General features: G+C 43.4%; 2 protein-coding genes and 1 long non-coding RNA gene across 4 annotated transcripts in view; 2 read left to right on the top strand and 1 right to left on the bottom strand.

The window, feature by feature from the left end:
* Positions 1-1,607: 1,607 nt before the first annotated feature.
* LOC144705716 (DEK domain-containing chromatin-associated protein 2-like) lies at positions 1,608-6,036 on the bottom strand. 2 transcript variants are annotated; one of them, XM_078578498.1, is made up of 11 exons: positions 5,518-6,036; positions 5,396-5,429; positions 4,954-5,033; positions 4,337-4,396; positions 4,157-4,267; positions 4,005-4,088; positions 3,835-3,915; positions 2,346-2,655; positions 2,167-2,261; positions 2,046-2,076; positions 1,608-1,982 (listed from the first exon to the last, which is right to left on the bottom strand). In XM_078578498.1, exons 1-11 carry the CDS (start codon positions 5,863-5,865, stop codon positions 1,876-1,878), a joined length of 1,341 nt encoding a protein of 446 aa, XP_078434624.1. In that variant the 5' UTR covers positions 5,866-6,036; the 3' UTR covers positions 1,608-1,875. The 2 variants fall into 2 exon arrangements, with proteins under 2 accessions (XP_078434624.1, XP_078434623.1); XM_078578497.1 differs by having other exon boundaries at positions 3,835-3,918.
* A 1,375-nt stretch (positions 6,037-7,411) lies between these two features.
* Positions 7,412-22,144, top strand: part of LOC144705848 (uncharacterized) — a 70,853-nt gene continuing 56,120 nt past the window's right edge. The window contains exons 1-3 of the mRNA XM_078578685.1: positions 7,412-7,689; positions 7,786-7,958; positions 8,801-8,959. Coding sequence (XP_078434811.1) covers positions 7,455-7,689; positions 7,786-7,958; positions 8,801-8,959 — 567 coding nt within the window. The 5' untranslated portion in view covers positions 7,412-7,454. The remainder of the gene's footprint in view (positions 7,690-7,785; positions 7,959-8,800; positions 8,960-22,144) is intronic.
* LOC144705849 (uncharacterized) lies at positions 8,976-11,984 on the top strand. Its single transcript, XR_013582123.1, has 3 exons — positions 8,976-10,192; positions 10,275-10,395; positions 11,071-11,984. It is a non-coding gene; the product is annotated as an uncharacterized LOC144705849 (long non-coding RNA).

Consider the following 22,144-nt stretch of genomic DNA (forward strand, 5'->3'; position numbering starts at 1 on the left):
AGACATCTCCAAAAATAAGGCTTAAGCTACAACATGATAAAATAGAATGATAAATTTATTTTGTTTCATCAGTGGCATGTTCGTATAATACTTGTCCAATATTTTAATTTTGTTTCATACAAAATATTGTGTGCAGTGTATAGAAGTTGATTGAAAGAGATAACTAGAGGCATATAAGACTGCCTTCAAAGAAAGTAGAATAGCATTACTTATTGTTCTGCGTTAAAAGAATAATAGGTTATTAGGACCAACTAAAAGATTATATCATGTATATAATATAAGAAGTATTATATTCAGATCTTCATTTGCATACTTCTAGTGCCACGTGTTATCTCCAATCAAGGAAATCTATGGATTGGTCCTAGAATCCAGCAGACTTTATCTATCCCGTATTGCATGAAATATGATGACACTGAACCTGTGGCTGTCGCTTATATCTTCTGCATGGAAACTTTCCTTAAAGCGCAATTATGCTTCACTGCTAAGTATATGCACTTCATCCTGTATTTTGTTCCATTAACCATTTAAAATTGTCTTACACAATGACCATTTTTTTACTTATAGCTCCATTATACATTTGTCCTTAGGTCCCATGTCATGTTTCATTATCTTGAATTATGCCATTTTACCATTATCCATAAACTAATTAAGGGATAAATCATTTACGCAGGGATATATTGCTCATTATCATTAAAATAAAGCCAATAATTATGGGAAATCACCCACCGTCTGCAATAGTTAGTTGGGCTATGTTGTTTACTTTTCACATTCATATGTGCGGTACAGATCTGATTCCTATCCAACTACACAGCATCATTCTCAAATGTAAATGTAAACGCATCAGACTACATTTGCTAAATAAAACAATCAAGAAAAGACAAAACGATATTTTGAATTTAAAACTGTACGGATTTTCAGAGAGAAAATCTACTAGTGAAGTCATGGAGTTCAAGGCTTTTATAAACAAAATATTCTACATTTTTTAGTGACATTGCTGTATTACTTAAAAAAAACATTGAATTACTCAGAACAAATACACAGACAGCAAAATGGAAGGTATATCTGACTGACTGATAGATTGTGATAATACAGAGATATAGAAAGAGAGAGACATATAACCCGACAGTAATTTGCATCCAGAGTTCTATCAATAAAACATTTAATACCCTAAAAGTATCAGGGTCGTTTATGAGAAAGGGAGAGCAAGAGAGTAAAAGTTTCAGTTAAACGTTTTGAACAAAATACATTACCTCTTATTTTTTAAAAACAATTATAAAATTTTTTGTTGACACCGCCATCGTTATCTAGCTTCTGATGGTTATCTTCATCGTCTTTGTCCAATAAAGATGACCATCTCATCCTCATTGTTGTCCACATCCGTTCATCATCCATGAGATAAGAGGACGATGACCAGACTATGGTCGAGGACAAAGATACAACTATTTAATTGTCCTATAAAATTCTCAAGAATAATGAAGATCCAACTGTAGGCTTTTGATTCTGCTGGCTTGAACGTTGCCTTCCCTTCTCTGCAATTTAGACTGTTCTTTCCTTTCTATTGTATCCAATGTTTTTCCAGCTGGATCATCCACAATCTCCCCAGCTGATAACGCAAGACATGTTGCTTTTCTCATTCCGAGGACAATAATAAAATACAGCTTTTCATTTCACTCGTCTAAGATTCGGGGGTAATTTGGGTTATGGCCACATGGCCATCTCCCAGGTAACCGGCAAATGGAGCCCAGTTCCAACTCTCGTTTCTAACTCTCTAGCAGTACAGAGTCAAGGGAACTGACCTGGTCCAAACCATGGGACAGATGGTTAAATACCAGCCCAATGCCAGTCGATATTAGGCTACTTGTTCTGCGCTGCACGTCACTCTTGGGGTTCATCATCGTCGTCCGTCATATCGTTGATCACTTCTTCGATGATGCTCTTCACCTCTGCTTTTCTATGCATCAGGTCCATACTAAAGCGTGTCCCTGAAACAAGGAGGGTCAGATGACGTCACTGCTTTGGTGAAGTTGCCCATGACCAGATCATACCTAATTGCTTCAGAATATCAGCCAGTGTTGCCTGCAAAACACAGATGAACTCCCCATGTTAATAACCACGCAGTTGAACCATAAGACATGAAAGAAAATGTCAGGCAAAAATGGTACCCACAGTATTAAAATCAACTTCTTTGAGAATATCACGGACGGCTGAATCCAACTCTCCTTTTGTCGGTTCCTTAGTCTTTGTGCTTGATCTTCCTTTTCCTATCAGTAGCTGGGCTTAATCAACTACCTAATTTCTCCAAATTCAACATGCAGGGTTGTGGATTCAGTGTTTAGGGTTTTTACCAGATTGCACCTTTTTCTTCTCCGTGTGCTCTGCTTTTTCTTTATCTTGCTTGGTTTTGGTAGTGTTCTTTGCAGAACGGTTATTCTTTGAAATATCTTTGTCTCTCCCCTTAAGAACAGAAACTTCTTTCTGTGGGGCAGTGTCATTTGACTTCTCTTCATCACTTTCATTAGCACTTTTGGTTGCTTTTTTCGTATCGCTGTCTTCTTGCGAGTCATTGTCCGAAGCCCCACTTTTTTCTTCTTCTGAGTCATATTCTTCCAAGGACTCTTCTTTTTCCGGTTCCCCAGGCACCTGCTTCTTTTGTCTCTATAGAACGAAAAACTTTATGAGAAGGGGAGAATGATTGGCGTCTATGTAGAAAAAGCTATGGTATTTAATTACAATGAGAGAATAACATTACTGGCCATGAATAAAAACTGCAAAAAGTAACATGAGAATAGAAAGATAAATATAAATACAAGCTTTGCACCCATAATCTGAAGAGAACACGATTCAGACATATTAAGCAATAGGTACTGGAAGAAAATCACACACCGCACAAAATGATAAATATAAAGTGCATCTTTCTCACTAATAAGGTGCTGTGGTGTAGTGAGAATAGGGATTAAATTTATTTTACTTTTAACAACATAGTCATTAATAAACGAGATGTGAAGATTTTACTCTCTCTCCCTCTCTGCCTCCACCTCTCTTTCTCCCTCCCACTCTGCCTCCACCTCTCTTTCTCCCTCCCTCCCTCCCTCCCTCCCTCTCTCTCTCTCTCTCTCTCTCTCTCTCTCCCTCTCCCTAAATATATATATTTTGAAAAGTGATTTAAGGTGGTCACCCGACAAAGCGGTAACCACTGGGGATATATATATATATATATATATCCTCTCGACCATCTCCTCTCCTGTTGGAGGTGTATCTTTCGTCCATCTATTTTTTCCGAGGTGGCATCGGGCACTGTCCTTCATAATTTGAACTTTTATCCTCTATTGTCCTGGAGATACAGATCTTGCCAAAATGTATGACGATAAATGTAAATAAAGGAAATTCCAGCATGAATTGCAAAAGGGCGCCAACTGTGACCGCGTCATGATAATTAAGAATGAAGTCCTATCTTATTTACGATCTCTTGGTGCCCAGCCTATTAGGTATGGTTCTTAATAAATCAGACAGATCCAACAATTGACAAGGACAGAAAAATAAATTTCTAAAACTGGTGGCCCCTTCCACTAGAGAAGCCAAAACTTTTTGAGAGAAACAGATTCACAACAGAAACATAGACGAAATGCCAAGAGTATCTGAAGATGGAGAATTAATAGTTTACTAGCTAAAGGTGTGGCACAAAATGCCAAAAACATCTAAAGAGAATTTGCTAGCTTTAATATACCTTGACATGAAGAGAATAAAAAAAGCATCTGATTTTACAGCGCACACAACACATTGAATTTTTAAAGTTAGAGGAGAACCAACTTTAATGCGTGGGATAAAATTTAGAACCTTTTTCTCTTTATCAGAATTTCGGCCAGGCTTAGACTCACTAGCTGCTTTACCTCTTGTCTTTCGTTTCTTCTTCTTCTTCTTCTGTCATCGAATGTCAAAGTCATGGGGCAATGAGACAGCAAAATAAAATTTCTTGGACAAAAGCCTCTCAAAGAGGTGGGGCTTACCTTCTCTTCTTTCTCAGCAAGAAGGACATCTCTCGTAACATGCGGGGATTCTAAAAACTCCAACAACTTGGCGGATATATCTTCCTGCCGAATCAGATCTTGCATGAGTACTAAACCGTTCGCGCTAAATTCTTTTTAAATGAAAATAAAACCTTCTTCATTGTCGCCCTCGAAACGGGTATATCAAGAATATCACAGAAATCTAGCAACTTGTCCTTCACAAGCTTATCAATTTTTTCTTTGACTTTTGTCTTTTCCTTCTCCTGCACACATTGTGAAGCTCAATGCATCATAAGTAGCAAGGGCAGCAAGACAAGAGGTTAACATTGTACCTTGTTTTCCGTCCACACAAATCCAGAAAATTGGCAAATGTTCCTCTTCAAGAAAAGCGCCTGCAACAGACTCAACAATTCGTTAAATGCAAAACAAGAAATAGGATTAGAGACAATAACGGTCCATGATTTTTTTTTTAAATTAACAAGTGGCCTTTGCACAATATGGAACGTTTAGTTGGAACAATATGGAGAAAAAGAAAAATATTGAGGGAGACAGTTAATATGTCAAGAGGACTCAAGAAAGACTTGAAGGTTCTTAATTTATCGTCAAACCTGGGCTACTACGAAACAGGGACATCTACAGCGAGAGGAACTTGAATAGGGTCTATCTTTTCTTTTGGAAAAATGGGGGAGACAGTGATCTGAGAAGGCAGTGACCAGCCAAATATAGGGTTTAACTTCTATTATCGAAATTTCTCAGAAAAAAATGCTTAATTTTAATTTCCTGCCTTTGCACCTTTCATTATAATATAGTTGAACCACACATCCAGATAGTACAAGTGTCATTATTTACTGGCTGAAGGGCGAAAGTTGCAGGATAGATATGCTCTTAAAAATCAATCAGCGCATGGATAATAATGTACAAAACAAAAAAGTAGTTGACGCAAAATAACCTTTGCTTTTTGTCCATACAGTATGCTGTGAAGAACCTTGAGATTATCATCAACCTTCCGTTTCGATAACTTGTAAAAGACTTTCCAAGAAAATTGGTTAATTCCAAATACAATGAAAAACAAGGAAAACAACATAATACAGTAACAAAATTAAAGCAGGTATATTGACGAATGTTTAAATGGCGGGATCCTAAGCACAAAGTGCAAAAAACATTGGAATTGATTGATATCCATTATACCCAACCTTCGTCTACAACTTGATCCCACAGTATACCCTAACAATCTAGTTTTCATCAAACATATTTTGCAATTTATGTGCTTTCATTTTCCGGACTATGATCTTCTAAATCGAAGTTACGGATTCAGATAAATCATCGGAGGATCGAACAAATAACATCGATCACAAAAATATTAGGACATGCTGAAAATATTAAAGACATACCATTTGGAATTTCCTTGAGCTTGGTCCCAGAACCCTTGAACCCAACGAGGAAAAAACGAGAAATTTCAGGAACATTGAAAGGCAATCCTTTAACCGATCCAATATTGATGTCCGGCAATTACCTGCTTAATTGACAAGGCCTTAGTCGCAGAAACACCCTGCGGAGACATCGACGAGAACCGCTCGACAGTCTTCCTTTCCCTCGTAGGCCTCTCCGCAGAAGGCTGAGCCTCTCGATCAAGCTTCTTCTTCGACGCCTTCATCTCCGCGACCTTCTCCTTCCCCTGCCCGGCCTTCCTCCCCCGCTTCCTCTTCACTTGCCCGTCATTTCCCTCCGCTCCCTCTCCCTCTTTCCCTTCTTCCTCCTCTCCCACCTCTCTTTCCTTCTTCGACTCCTCGCTCGTTCCTTCCTCCTCCGCCGATACTTCCCCGGAGTTCTTCATCTCGTCCAGCTCTTCCACTGCCGCCATTGCTGCTTGACTACCTTCGCAAACCCTAACCCTAACCCTAATCTTCACAGTGGAAGGAGATCGAGATTGGAAGATTAAGAAGAGCCGGCGGCGTCAGCTCGTCGACGGCGGATCTCAAATCTGTCTGCGCGGGCTCGATCTCAATTGAAGGGTTTTGAAATTTCACTCTGATCCGTGCCAGACGACGCTGACTTGTACCGCCGCCAAAATTATATCACAACTCACTGCCTACGTGGCATATTGAATACGTACTTACTCTTTACTTGCTGCATATTAAGAGTTAATACACTTTTCTAATTTACATTGCAGCCAGTTCCTAAAATTCGGTACTCGGCTAGCTAGGTTCTGTTGATTAGTCAGTGTCAAAGTCAAAGGGAAAACACAAGTTCTAAAATCATATCCCAAGCTATTATCTACCTGGGCATTCTTAATCCATAGTTACTCTTACTTAGTGGAGATTAAGAGTTAATATAGTCTTCTAATTTATGTAAACATTGCCTAAGTTTGGTGCTCGTTCATGCTGATTAGCCAATGTCGAAGTCAAAAGGGAAACAAAAGTTTTAAAATCTTATCCCCAGCTATTGTCCACCTGGTACACTTAAACCATAGTTACTATGTACTAATTGGATATTATTAGTTAATACATTTTTCTAATTTACATTGTAGCCAATACCTAGACCTTGCCTGGAATTTGGTACTCACCTAACTAGGTCATGTTGATTAGTCAATGGAAAAACAAAAGTTTCAAAATCATATCCCATCCATTGTCTACGTGGCACACTTAAACCATAGTTACTCTTTAGTGGAGATTAAGTGTTATTACACTTTTATAATTATATGTTATCATGCTTGAGATTAAGGTTGGTTGGTTTTTGTCCTTGTTTTTAGCAAATACTTAAACCTTGCCTAAAGTTCAGTCCTTATCTAGCTCGGTCGAGCTGATTTGTGAGAGGGAAATCAAAAGTTCCAGGACTAAGGGGTTGTTCCACCGAAGCATAAAAAGGGAACCTCATATTAATAAATTAAATATAGTACTAGCAAAAAATGATGACAAAATTAGTAATATTTGCTGTGGTCCAGTTCGGTTTCCAATGAGAGCCAAAGCAGCTGAAGTTGACACCAAACTGTTTAGACTAATAAAGATTTTATAATAATACAGTCAGTCCTCGGTTTAACCCCTGACCAAGGCCTAACTGGTCGGCCAGCCAGCCTAACACGTCGGACCAACGGTCTCTGTCTGGTCTGACTGAACTTTGATCAAATAATGTGAATCTCAGTGGGGGGACGATTGTAAAAGAAGGTACAACATTTTTCTTTAATTATTTTTAAAATACTCTACCAATTGTCGTTCATAAAGTCATTTCCCTCACGAATCTCATTTTTATAATTGGTATAAAGTTGGGGTGGTGGGGGCGGGGGGGGGGGGTTCGAGGCTCATACTAAAAGGATATGAGCTGATATCATTACTTGACATGTCTTTTCTGTACTAATTTTTGAGTCATGGGGTTATTGAAAACATTACGAAGTTGACAGTTACAAGTTCGCTTGGCGCGCTTCTGTGTTCTTCGTTGGACGCGCGAGGGTCGTTCATGGAGGAGAAAGGGGAAGGAAAAATGGAGGGAAGTTCTGAAGCTTCCCGCGGAATTCTACTACACAACGCTGTTATCGTGACGGTCGATTCGGAATCCAGAGTTTTCAGGAATGGCGGACTCTTCGTGATGGGAGACAAGATCGCAGCTATTGGCCAATCTTCTGCAATTCTCTGCGAGTTCTCCGATCGAGCAGCCGAAATCCTTGATTTACAAGGTTTTTTGTTGGTTCCAGGTTGGGAATTGGCTTTTGATTGTTGTTATCTCTTTTTTTTGTTTCGGTTTTCGGTCTTCGTTTGGGTGGCATTGTGAGCCGTCGTGCACTCTTCAGGGTTCGTGAATACGCATGTTCATACCTCGCAGCAACTGGGGAGGGGGATTGCGGATGATGTGGATCTGATTACCTGGCTTCATGAGCGCATCTGGCCATACGAGTCGAGTATGACGGAAGAAGATTCGTATCTTTCAACACTTCTTTGTGGGATTGAGCTCATACGTTCTGGGGTTAGTTTGACTCACCGAGTAGAAAGTCCTTGTCAGTTATTATTCTAGAGATTAATCCTTTTTCGAGCTTTATCGCAAGGAATGCCGCTCTCCTGTTAGAGTTACAACGATTAAGCTGCCAGTCTTACTTCTTTTTCCGACTATGTGGGGATCAAAACATTTTACAATCAGTCCGTAGTTTTCTCGTTCAATTACTTACTTCCCTCCGTTTTTTATTTTCCAACTCCCATCTAATATTTACTACTCCTTGGGATAAGATTGGTTTCAGTAATATGCGATGCAAATAATCATGCGGTCCTGATCAACACATCCTTTCCAGCCAAACGATACATATATACAAATGGAAGAGTCGCGAGGGTCAAGAGAACTGAAAGGTAGGGTCAACTCCCCGGAAAATACAACAAGGGAAGAGAAGTGGTCAACAATCCGATGCACCAAGATCGCGGAAGAGATTGGGCTGGATAGAGCAATGAGAAGAAGTAGGGTCAGGTGCCAATGTGGGGGATATTATAGTCTGAACCATAAAGGCCAGAGGTGATGACCTTGAAATACAAAGGATAGGAGCATGAGTAGAGGACTGGAATAAATTAGTGAACCTTTTTTATGTTTGTGATGCTTTATAACCGTTTTTCTAACTTACATGAATTTTATCTGGTTTCCTTCAGCATCTAAGCTGATATTAGAGTCTTCTTCGTTGTCCCAAAAATTTACATATTTTACTTCTCCTTGGTTTATGTTCAGGACACGAACCTGAGACCACTATTCATTCTTTGTTTAGTGTCATAGATGGTTTTTCTCACTGTTTTTTTTTTTCCAAGTTGAAATATTACTCGTTGAATCAGGTCACATGCTTTGCAGAAGCTGGGGGGCAACATGTCAGTGGAATGGCAAAAGCTGTGACGGTACTAGGAATACGTGGTTGTCTTACAAAATCCACCATGGATTCTGGGGAAGGTCTTCCGGAGACCTGGAAGTCATTCTCAACAGAGGAATGCATACAGGTTATTCTTTGCAACTTTCCTGAGATTTCAATAACGTGGAGTCCACCAAGTTACTCTTTTCATGTATTTTCATTTGTCTAGATTTCTGACGTATGGGTTAAATATGATATATATTGTTTGAAGAGTGTAATCACTTATTTTAGCAAAGTGATACGGCACTGACTGCATCACCGTTGCGCCTGCACTAGCTGCGTAGGCTCCCCATCACTGTTGATTCCACCTCTGCACTGTCTCCGGTTTAATAACGGACATGCTAACTCAGGCTCCAACTCAGCTGCTGTGCCCTTGCCGCATGGCCTGCGTTGTCTGCTTGGGTTCTGATTTCATTCGGTGAGAAAATATGATTGAGATCGGTCTCAACCGTGCAGAATGTGGCAATATCGTTCACAATCAGAGAAAAATGGAGATGAATGAGAAGAATACTGGAGAAATGAAGATAGGAATTTAAGGAGGACTCCTTGAGTTCTCCCTCTGGTTGGCAGGCCTGATCCTGCTCCGCCTGCCCTTTGCCTCCTCTGGCAACTGAACTTCTTGAATAAAGCTTCCCCGCGCTTATTTCCTGCTCCCTCTTATGTATAGAATATCTGGCACGTGTGTGGTCCATGCAGGTCTTCTCACACGTGCCTCCTCCTCTTCCTTTGATAATGCTTGGAGAAGAATTGTTGCGTATCAGGTTCCCATCACATGCTCGTTCAAAATGTGGAAACAAGGCAACAATCAACTTTTATCTTCCTTTTAAAATGACTGTGTTTGTGCTACTTACATCCATTGGAGCAGTCGTGTTGTCATCATCTCTTTGTAGCATGGCTCCATCATAGCCTCTTGACCTTTTGATCACTCAATTCTCTGGACTCTGTTTGCACCTCTAGCAGACATTCCATCATTCAAGGTACCATCACCTTCACCACTTCCACCACTTCCTCTCTGGAGTTTCCTGTTCTTTGAGGTGATGTCAACGCCTCACGCCAGCATTATTCTCTAGTGGCGGCTGCTATATTTCACCTTTGTGGTGGCGGCAATGCTAAGTTTTTTGTGTCTCAAGGTGACAGCAACAGTTTCATTCTTTCTCTGCTGGATGCAACTATGTCTCTTTCTTAATGCAACGACAAAGATTTCAACTTCTCAAGAAGACAGCAGCAGCCCTTTTGAATTTCAAGATGATGGCAGCCGGTACTTCTCTTGTATTCCGATCGATGGCAACAACTATCTTCAGCAGTTCTTTTCCTTCTCAAGGTTACAATGACTTCTACTTTTGTCTTATGAAGCAATGAGGTTTATATTTCTACTACCGTCGGTGACGTCAATGGTTTTACAGGCAACTACCCATCAGCCTGCTGCGCTGTTGAAAGCAAACCGTCAATGAGTCTTCCTCGACAAAGCAGTTGCCACATCAAAGTGTCCATCTTACCATCAGCAGCAACTGCTACACCATCAAGGTCACCACATCGCGACCCTCTAGTGCCAAATTACCTCAATCGCCATGTCACTGTCCATGCCACTTCAATGTCAGAACCGGGTCGTCATTAGTGAAATCTTGGTACTCAATGCCGCGTACGCCTCTTGGGCCACATCATCATTGTGCTGTCAAGCCTGTTTGACCCCTGCTGCTGAATGCTTACTTGTAGCATGCATCAGACAGGTTTGACAGATTACCCCCAGTGATGCCATGGCAAAAGTGACCCACTAGGACATGCATCATTGTGCTATGTCAAACCTGTTTGACCTCTGGAGTGTGGGTTGGGCATGTGTTAGAGTCCTGATGAGATAACTGATTCTTGAAATCGTAGGGTTATATATACCCCCTTGTAAGGTCATTAGAGGGACTTTTGATGAAAGATCAATTTGTGGTTTCTTGGCACGAGTAGCTGTTTCCGGTTTTCGTGAGGGCAAGAACTCCCGATTCGGAGGTTCTTGAGAGTTTGTTCACCTATCGTTCTCTTTTCTTCTCTCTTACCTCTTCCATCTCTCCTATTCTCCTCTCTACCCCTCGTCCCATTTCTTGATTTTGTTAGATTTCCATGGGGATCGTAACAGCATGCCCCCTAGGACTGATCTGATGAAGAGGTCTATTGCTGTCAATCGACGGACTTAAAGAAATTTATTGGATGCAGGTCCTCGACATTGCCATTGCATACCCGGGATCCCTTGGTTGTTTTTGGGGCAGGTTTGGGAGGGATATCCAGTTCATTGGCCACTGAAGGGAGGCATTATTTTTATCATACCTAGAAGGTGAATCATGATTTTGCTTCAAGGATGATCAATGAGGCTTTGCATTGGAACAACTCAAGTGCCAGCTATGTTCCCATTTTGTTATCAAGCCATGAAAACCGATTGATATGTGTCAAGAATAAAGGGCTTCTAGATTGAAACACAGATTTGTGGAGAAGAAGAACAAGAAACTGGAGGCGGATGTGAAAAATAGATGCTTCCTTTTCATATTTTAGGGCACAGTTTGTATACACATGTGAAACATATATGGCCCAGTATGAAAGCCTAACGGCTAGTTTCTTTAACACCTCCCCTCAAGCAGAGGAATAATTATCTTGCATTCCCATCTTGGAGACCAAAAAATCGTGTTGGGCTTGTGAGAGACACTTTGTCAGGAGATCAGGAAGTTGTGGATTGGTAGAGACATGTTTGATTTTATTAGTCTTGTACTCCAATTTATCTTTGATAAAGTGGAGATCGATCTCCACATGTTTGGTCTGGTCATGTTGAACTGGGTCATGGGCGAGACTGATATCAAATTTGTTGTCACATGGCAAGGTTGTTGGTTGAGTTGTAGGAAAACCCAGTTCGCTGAGAATCCCTTGAATCCTCAAGCCTTCGGTGGTGGCGAGGGAAACAACTTGTTGATGGTTACTATGCCGTGTGATCAGACTCCCACTAAGGAAGGAACAATACCTGGTGGTAGACTTGTGGTCGACCTTTGAGCCACCATAATCAGAGTCAGTATAATTCTCAACGAACAGTGACATACCTTGAGAAAATGTGAGGCTAAGGCCAATGGTTCCTTTTAAGTACTGAAGTATATGATAGGCCGCCTGCAAGTGCGAAACTTTAGGGTTATGCATAAACTAACTCAGGATGTTCACAGAATATGAGTTGTCAGGCCTTGCATGGGCTAGATATATAACCTTACCAACTAAACGCTGATAAGCAAATGGCTCTGTATCAGGTTTGTTGTTATTGAGTTTAAGTTTCTGATTTAATTCCATTGGAGTGGAGACAGGTTGGCATTGGAGATACCCAGTTTTAACCCAGTAGATTATAGGTGTATTTATGTTTGGATAGAGTAATACCACTAGGTGAATGAGCGACTTCAATGCCTAAGAAATAGGTAAGTTCTCCCAAGCTCTTGATGTCATATTGTGAACTTAGTTGGTGACTTCAAACTTTAATGCCAATGAAATCATTTCCTGTAATAACTCTATCGTCTATCTACACTATAGGAATAACTTTAGTGCTGGGAATGGAGCGATAATAAAGTAGGGTATGATCACCATTAGTTTGTTGGTAGCCAAGATGGCTCATGGCTTGAGTAAAGCGTTCAAACCATGGGAGAGCATACAGAGCTTTCTGGAGATGACACACTTGTCCATGGGAGATATTGAGGTGGTGGTGGTCTCATGTACACCTCTTCATTGAGGTGTGTCCATGAAGGAAGGCATTTTTAACATCAAATTGCAAAAGGCGCCACTGATGAAGTGCTGCCAAAGATATTAGAATCCGTATCGTATTCATTTTTGCCACGGGAGTGAATTTATGCTCGTTGAATGTAACATCTTTAGAGATTAAAATGTGCCTTGTAGAAGTATGATTACACTCATAAGCTTTTTGAGTGTTAGAATATCCAACAAACACACAGGGAAGAGAATCTGGAGCTAACTTATGTTCTTGATGGGAATGGGAATGTACATAACATTCACATCCAAATAATCTGAGTTCCAAATCACTATGGCGTTTAGCAGTTGGATAGGAGTTTGTTACTACGTCGAGAGGGGTTTTGCCATTTAAGTGGTGGGAAGATGATTTATCAAGTGGAGAACATAGCTGCTTCTCCCCGGAGTATATTAGGACTATTACTTTGGACAAGTAAAGCCCTGGTCTTCTCTAAAATGTGGCCCGGTTTTCGTTCTGCCATTCCTTTCTGCTGAGGTGTATGTGGACATGAAGATTCATGAATAATGCCTTGGTTTTTAAACAAGGTAGAAATCTCAAGGTTCATGAATTCTCTGCCATTGTTTGTTCTGAATCGCTTAATGAGAGTGCCATATTGCCGGTGTATCATAGCAACAAATCTTTTTATAATAAGGAATACATCTGATTTTTGTTCCATTAAATGAACCCAAGAGAAATGACTAACATCATCCTTGAGAACAATGAACCATAAAAATCCATGAAGATTAGTGAAGGGAGCTGGTCCCCACACATCACTGTGTATCAATTCAAAAACGTTAGTGGCAGAAGAATCCGTTAAATGACAAGTAGTTCTTTTTTGTTTAGCAAGTTGACACACATCAATTATAAAATGGTCAATGCATAACCCTTGACAAGTTTTAGGAAAGAAAGTTTTTAAAAGGTGGAATGACAGGTGAGCCAACTGTTGATGCAGCATCCAGGATTAGCCTTCCTTAGTAGATAGTGATGCAGTTTTGGATGTCAGGGCCTCCCCTGCAGCTGGCACCAAGCTTTGAAGTCAAGGTGTAGCCGTGTTGCGAGATTGTGTTCCTCTTTGAGAATCTGTTGTACAGTTTCTTCAAAGTTGAGCTTGTGTTCACAATTGAACCGTTGTGTACAAGCAGGTTCAAATTCAGACCTAAGTTCCTTTAGGTACCCATAAACCCTATCACGTAATAGTTCAAAAAAAAAACCCTATCACGTAACACATATTGACGATCTACAGAATTAGCTGGTGTACGATAGAAATCGATATCCTTCCATAAGGGTTGAAGCTCATTAGCATATTTTAAAGCTGTCTGATTTTCCTGAAGTAAACTCATTGAGTGATCTACAAGATCTGCAATGAGTGATTCGTCATTTTTCATAAAGTGTTATTGTTTTATGAGATCCCAGATTTCCTAAATGCTGTCATAGTCTGTATAAGAAACCTCAGGAATCATGCAATCTAAAATCCAGGAGAAGAGAATGTCCTCATATCTCCAATTTAGATACTTTTGATCCGTTTCCTGAGGTGACTCATCGTTCAAGTGTTGTAGCTGACCTCTTGCTCGAAGTGTGCAATTGATGTATTTCGTCCGCTGGTACAAGTAAGGACCAGTGAACAGATTCCTTGGAGTTGTGTGAGGCAATTGAGTGTACCATTTCCCTACGGGACCAAGTGCAACACCCATATCTATCCCAGATGCCGATATATGTTCTTCTTTAACCATATTGAAGGATGTAACACAGCGGATGTAGAACTCCAATTAGTGAGTAAAGATGGATCAACCGCACCTGATTTTTGCCGTTGTGAAACAAGTGAAGAAATGAGATACTTGTGATTGTCGTGTGGTCACAATAGACCGATGAACTTGCAGCAATCCCGTCAACCGTGCTCTTCGAGTCAGTCGGGAGAGTCTTCTCTGGAAAATGCAATGGATGAGGCCATCGAAGTGTAGTTAGGCGAGACGATGCCGTCTGATACACTCCCGTATCGAAAGGTAAAGAAATTGCTGATAAATGGTACTTACAAATCGGATCCACGCCCCTAGCCCTTGTTGTATATGAACACCTGACTCCGTCTTCGTTCTTCTCTGTAGCCACGACCCCTGAAGAGACTCACGCCGAATGCAGCCCTCTCTCCTCAAGAATAGCCAGCTCCCAGAAAATACAAGCCTCCGTGCCCCTTCTCCTTCCCGTCACCTTTATTTATAACCTCCGCTTTCTTTATTTCCTTTCTAAACTATTATTCAAGAAACTGTTATTTATTTTGCCAGCTCAGCGCCAGCTGGCCCCTATTTTTCTGTCCTCTTCTCTTTATTCTTTCAAACATCCTTATAGGGACCGTATCACCGTCCTGGCATTGTAGTTCCCGGTCAATTGGGAGACGGGTTTGAGGAAGAAGGAAAAAATCCCAATTCTTGTCGCAGACAGGAGAAAACGACAAAGATCCAGAAGTATAACGTCCCTTTCCTGTCCCTCAAGCTTGGTAGTCTTGCCACGAATATGCTTCACCGAGTGCTCCAATACCATGTCAAGAATAAAGGGCTTCTAGATTGAAACACAGATTTGTGGAGAAGAAGAAAAAGAAGCTGGAGGCGAACCAGAAAAATAGATACTTCTCATATTTTAGGCACAGTGTATATACACAAGTTACTGGGACGAAACATAGATGACCCAGTATGGAAGCCTAATGGCTAGCCTAACGGCTAGTTTCTTTAACGATATGTATCTAATCTATGACAGTTGATGCCCTTTGAAAAACTAGGCACGGTTGTTCATGTACTTGTGGGCTATTTTCTAGAGGACTAGTCAGAAGAGATGACCATGCAAGTCTCACTGGTGACCCTACACCTATTATAGGATTAGGGAATACATCAATGATATCCTCTTAAGTACAAATGACCTCCTCACCTATGTGCTTGAGGCAGAAGACACAGGAAAGCAGATGCAACAGGTGCACAACAGACAGACGGGTCATTATTTTTATCATACTTAGAAGGCCATTCTTTTCATTTTAATGAGTCAGATAACAATGAGACAGATAACACTCCATGAGGTGGGACTCATGGTCCTCCAAAATGTTTTCAGATGGGTGGGTGGGGTGGTAAAGGGGGATGGGTTCCTTCTGTCACCTTGCATCCAATTCTTTCTTTCAGAACTCCAAAGTCAACATGGTTTTGCAGCACTGCATTTAGAGTACATTTGTAGCACGTTAAGGCAGCACACCATAGAAGTGAGGTGCAATATCTACGGGTAGGCACGTCATGACAATAGGGCTGTTCACAGCAAAGGTAGGCATAAAATGAGAAGGCAGGGGCAACACAGAAGAGCAGGCACACCTATGATACATTCCAACAAGTGTTCAATCAAATGTTTCTAGAGCATCACAGAAGTGCAAGTGCCTCGTGGAAGCACAGGCACGTTGTAGAAGTATGAGCATGCCACAAAACATTGGGCACACTTATGGCGCAGCCCCAATGGGTGTTCAACTAGATTCACTGCGGGGTGAGGCCCACCAGGCTGGGTGGGCACACTGATGTACAGTGTGTGCATACAAGTAGGAGGGTGGGGGCCATGTAGTGCCGGAGGCCTCCTTTTACTCTCATAATGCCATTCTAATGCACAAGAGGTCACTGTTGTGCTTGAGGCAGCAGTGCTATCACGAGCAGCTGCATTTAAGACCCCACGGTTGTGGGCACATATTTAGGCAGCTGTATTCTAGACCTTGAGGAGGTAGCGCACATGAAGGTGCATGCTCTCTCTTACAGAGCTGCGGCATTGAAGACTGGGCAATAATGCATATATCCATGCAGCCATGCTGGAAGGCCTGTGATGGCATGATATGAACCTTGATATAGATTCATATTGGGAAGGGGAAGAAGGACAGATTGAAAAGAGGGGGAGGAAGTGGCGAGAATGAGCAGAGGGAAGGACGAGGGGACATGGGCATGGAGGCAGGAACTGAGTTGGGAACTGCATTTTTCGCTTACCTTTTCCTTTGTGACTGTTATCCTAAATGGATAATTGTCCTATACAATGACCAAAACGCCCATAATGGGCTCTAATGCTGAAATGAGAGTATGTGGAAATGTTAATACTCCCCCCAAATCAACCTAGATCTTGAAACCTGAGCTGGGCTCTCGGCCAGGATGTAGCTCAGCTGATGTTTGCGCTGCTGGCTCGGCCATGATCTGAGCTGTGATATGCGGTGGCTAGGCCGCTGGGTTCCACAGGTTTGGCATTGACAATGCTGCAATCTGAGCGCTGGAGTGGATGATCTCTTTAACATAGGAACAAGGGCAACATGTGTCCAGTCTATATCGGGGGGATTGCATTAGGAGCACTGCCATATCAGAGTGGGTTGCCAGATTATCAGTGTGTTGCATGTCTGGTTGCCATGCTATCAACAAATTACTGCATACAATTTATTCCATCATACAACCAACCTCCAATCTGGGAAATGAAGTTCTTCGTTTTCCAGATTGAGGGTGGGTGAACATGACAAAGATTTCCATCCCTACTTAAGTGCGAGATTTATGTGAAAAGGTATTTCTTTATCTAATTATTTCAGTCAGGTGTCTTGGAGTGGATAATGGGCTATTCCAGTTTTTTTTTTCGCATACTCTTAGTTCCCACAATGGCATGTTCCTCCTAGTGCCCTGCCTCCATCACTGAGACTTCAAGGTTCAGCAGGTTTCACCTCACTTGATGAGTTTATGACTTACAGAACCAAAGGCCTGAGCTTCCTGTGCATGGAGAAGATAATTGGCATCCCTGCAAACCAAGATTTTGTGGTACAGGGGTGTCTCATGATAAAACCATTCACTTAGGCTTGGGACATAGAAGGATATTGATGAGCATCATGAAAGATGGAGAGGCCATTCCTTTCATTCCAGGGGGTAAAAAGAGTAAGCAAGGTGCCAGAGTGCACATTCGTAAAGGCTTGAAATGAGGTCTCCTAAGATGTTGTGTGACATTGATGAGGAGTTTGCAGCTTTCAAAGCCAAAGGCTTGAACATTTAGAACAACAAGAACTTGATTTTTTTTGAACAAACAACAAGAACTTGATATGATACTGGGTCGCATTTACGAGCGTTGGCGGCCCAAGAAACAACAGCAACCCACAAGCCCAACAGCAATTTTAACTTAAGGGTTGGGAGAAAGAAGAGAATGCAGGCAAATTCACCGTGAGCAAATCTCCCCTCCTCTCTGGCGGCTTTTCTATTGCAAGAGCCTCACTCATCCCTCATCTCCTCGTGCATGCAGATGTTCTTCCCTGCGATAGAGGCAGCTGATCCTACCCTGGGGCGATGATCTTCCCTCTTCCCCTGAAGTTTCCCCTCTTCCCTTTCCTCCTCCCTACAACAGACATCGTTTGTTTCTTATTGTACTTGGGACTGATCATTTGTTTCTGGGCATAGATGAAGCCCTCAAGAGAGGATTCTTTCCCTATTGCAGCAATAGAAAAGTTATCCTTGAGTTTCCTATCAGTGGTATCAAAGCTACAACGATCCTCAGACGCAGACACAGCGAAGAAGAAAATAGTGACGGAAAACAAGAGCGCTTCCCAGGGGGTACTCAAGGAACTGGATGCTTTTTTTTTTAATAACAAAAAAGGCGGTCACCCGAAAAGGGTCGGTAACCACCCTTCGATTACATGCCTTAAGCCGTAAGGCTCTATTACAAAGGGGTTTATCCTCTCCCCTCTTTTTTCCCAACTCGAGAGAACCAAGCTACCAGAAGTCCTTCCACATCGTGGGCTAGCCCTTTCGTAGAGGTCATCCCCCCAGGAAAGATCACGTCGTTTCTGTGGCACCATATTCCCCAAAGCACTGCCAACGCTTTGCCCCCCTCTTCTCATTGTCTAGAGCCGAGTCTCTGTATCGAGTTCCAAAAGGCTTCCTCTGATATCGGGTTCACCGTATTCTGCGTTCGAGTAGCCCAAATCATGCAAGCAAGAGGGCACTCGAAGAATAGGTGATTACGATCCTCTTCTCCTCCTGTGCACAATACGCTTTCCGTCGGTGCGTCGGGATACATCTTCTTTCGGAAGACTCGGGTCGTCACTCTTTTTTGAAACACAAACCACCCGAAGATCTTCACTTTCAGAGGGACCTTTAGACGTCATATCACTTGGCATGTGTGAACCATCTCTATATTTTCTATGTTTGGTTGACGGATTCTCACGTAGGCTTTCCGTACTGTAAAGGGGGCGTTGGAACAGTCCCTGCCATCACTCATGGCGGCTCTAGGTTGAAGCTGATTCAACGCTTGCTGCATGTCCAAAAGCTCTGTTCGTCTTCGGGCTGACAGAGCACCCACAAACCTCGGGGTCCATGTGCCGTCCCAACACTCTCCCATTGTGCCTTTGGGGCGTTGTGCTAGTGCAAATAGCCGTGCGAATGTTGGTCGCAAAGGGCCATGTGCCAACCAATGGTTTGTCCAGAAACGAAATAGCGAGCCGTCTCCTATTCAGGCTGAGTAGAATTCCTGAACTTTGTGGAAGATTTGCCTAAGGCCTTTCCAGAATGGGACGCCCCCCCCAGACTGGAGCTGATTTCTTATCCCAGTTTAGACCTTCTTCATACATAGTTGTCTCTCAAGATTTGAATGAGTTGGCCCTCACTTGGCTGCATCATCCTTGTCACCCACTTCGCTAGTGGCGCCGTATTCATACTTTGGGCATGCAGAACACCTAGGCCTCCTTGGTTGAGGGGTTTGCAAACAGTATCCCATGCGACCAGTGCCATTCCTCGGCTCTGGTCCTGTCTGGGTCCTCTCCAAAAGAACTTTCTCACCAAGCATGCAAGTCTCTGACCGACTTGGATTGGCATCTTGTACACTGAGAGATAGAAGTTGGGGATAGCTGATAGCACTGACCTCAGCAGCACTAGCCGGTTCCCTCTGGATAACACTTTAGCTTGCCAACCTTCCAGCCTTCTCTCGACCTTCTCTATCACCGGCTGCCAGTCTGCCTTCTTCAAATGCCCTCTAGTCAATGGCAGTCCCTAATATCTCATAGGGAGACTGCCAATTGGTGTACCCAAAGCCTCTGCGCACTGAGTCTCCTCCTCTTGAGAAAGATTGGAGCCCACAAATGCAGATTTGGCCCGATTTATGCATAAGCCCGAGAAGTCTGCAAACAGGTTGAGGAGCATGGACAGATTTTTTGCCGCCTCTACCAAGCCTTTGATAAAAAAATAGTGTCATCCTGGTATGCCCTCAGGGTGGCTTTGTTTGGTACCCCCTCAATAGATGGTGTGAGCAAGCCAGGTTTGTGCATGCGGCCAGTGCATCTGCTGCAAGTACAAACAGTAGGGGTGCTAGCGGACACCCCTGTTTCACTCCCCTTTGAGGTTGTATCGGCCCGCCTTCTGGTCTCCCGTTCACCAACACTGAGAAGGAATGTGTCGTAATGCATCTTTGCATCCATGTGATCCATTCCCTTGGAAAGCCCCTTCGTTTCATGGATGCCCACAAGAATCCCCAGTCTAGGGTGTCATATGCCTTGGTAAAATCGACCTTCCACATGAAGTCTTTGGTTTTGTGTCTCTTCCAAGTTGCTATGATCTCTCTTGCTGCGACACATCTAGTATATCTGAGTTGCAGATGCGGGTGGCTGAGAGTGCCAAGGCAACTGATGTCCAAGCCCTGCGAGCAGACCAATCCCTCATCCATGAAAAGCTCGACACCATGCTGGCCAACCATAGCTCTGTCTCAAGGAGGTTGGGACACTCACAACGGTTGGACCTGGGTTCCCACACAGGGGTTAGTAGTTGGGCGTCGTCACCAACCCTGCGGGACTGCAAGGCCACGCCAGAGAGACCCTCGGCGGCAGCTGCCCACACTCCGGAAGGCCTGCTGCCTATGCCGCCACAATTGGCCGCAGTCGGAGCTGACCGTGGAAAGCAACCCATCACTGAGCTGCCACCGGCGACTCTGAGCCCGGATATTGGGAACGAGGGCATCCCAAAGGAACACCGGTCAAGCCGACAATGGAGGACCCACTGTATCGACTTGGAACCGGGAACTTCTCGGGGTCCGTTGAGACACAGGGCAGAATTTTCACCCAAGGAAGAAGGATGGGTTGCGAACCCACCCATTTCAGGCCAGTGGCTTGGGGCTCTTATGGATCGAGTGGGCTCTCCGCGTTGTTACCTCCATGCACCTTCACTGTCACAACACAACAAGAGAGCGCCGCGCTATCCGTCACCCACCCATCCGGTGCAACTGGAGACTGACATAGCCTGGGAACGACCCCCTCCTTTGAGGGAGCAGCATTGGGCTGTCGGGAATTTCCCTGATCAGGATGACGAGGCCGAGGAGGGTCGTTACTTTCTGGCCCGACCTCCTTGTCCCACTCGCACGTTTATGCATTGAGAACTAGGTGAGCAAGCCGAAAACCGAGTCGGGGAAAATTTCTGGGAATATCGATGCGAAGGCCGCGACAATGCTGAATGCCTTCCCCCCCTCATGCCACGCCATGACCGGGCACCAGACGTCGGACACCACAACATCCGGGATCTGGAAGAGTATTCAGACGCTGAACCCCAACATCAAGGGCACCACATTGCTACTGGTTGGCGTGGGGGGGGGGGCACTCCATCGCATTGCTGACATTCCATTCTTCTCGGGAGGTGACCTAGAAAATTGGCTGCGAAAAGCTGAACACTACTTCCTGTCTTACTGCTGAAGACGTAGAACGACTTCGGGTGGTATCTTCGTATCTGGAGGGCACGGCGTCAAAGTGGTTTTGCTACAAAGACGTCCATGCAGGCTTCCAAAGCTGGGATAATTTCAAAGCCCAACTATGTCGGCTCTTTGGTCTCAAACCCCACCAGGCCTACACCAACCTTTTTGGAATGCGTCAAAAGGTAACAGTGGATGAAATACTCGACGACTTTGTACGTTTGGTGGGGTACATTCCAGATTTGTGCGAGTGGACAGCTATCAAAGCCATCATGGTGGCTCTCAAGCCATCAATCTGTAAGGAGATTTGTTGGGGGGACCCACAATCTCCGGATGAATTATTTGATCTGGCTCTAGAAGTTGAAGAAGTCCTCAGAGAGGATGAGGAAGTTACTCAAGGGTCCCGGGGTTCACGCTCTCTCAAGTCGAGAGAGACGCGGGATCACCACAGCACGACGCCAGAGCAACCGGCAACCCGCACAGCCCAAGGACTCAAGCACATGCTGCGTCTTACTGTGGAGGAAGTGGCCCAGCGCAAAGATCAAGGACTATGTTTTAGGTGTGACGAAAAATTCACATTGGGCCATCTCTACCACAAAGATGTACAGATCCATCTCCTTCAAGAGAGGGACGAGGAAGGAGCCGACTCGGCTCACGGAGCCTAGGACACCAATACAGACGTCGACAACGACGTAGGAGATTGGGGAGCCTCTGAGGGTTATCTTTTCCAGAGGTCAGAGTTTTGGGCCAAGGCTGATCAGCTAGCCCATCTGATAAAAGGGAGGCTACAAACCTACTGGCAGCAGCTCGGGCTGGCAGAGCTGCAGCAGT

The sequence above is a fragment of the Wolffia australiana genome, chromosome 7 (assembly GCF_029677425.1).
Source record: "Wolffia australiana isolate 7733 chromosome 7, ASM2967742v1".
Lineage (NCBI taxonomy): Eukaryota > Viridiplantae > Streptophyta > Magnoliopsida > Alismatales > Araceae > Wolffia > Wolffia australiana.

Coding starts and splice junctions, on each gene's coding strand:
- LOC144705716 (XM_078578497.1), bottom strand. CDS start 5,865: ATGGCGGCAGTGGAAGAGCTGGACGAGATGAAGAACTCCGGGGAAGTA. Junction 4,397..4,953: donor TGTATGGACAAAAAGCAAAG/GTTATTTTGCGT, acceptor AGTCTGTTGCAG/GCGCTTTTCTTGAAGAGGAA. Junction 2,077..2,166: donor AAGAAGTTGATTTTAATACT/GTGGGTACCATT, acceptor TGTGTTTTGCAG/GCAACACTGGCTGATATTCT.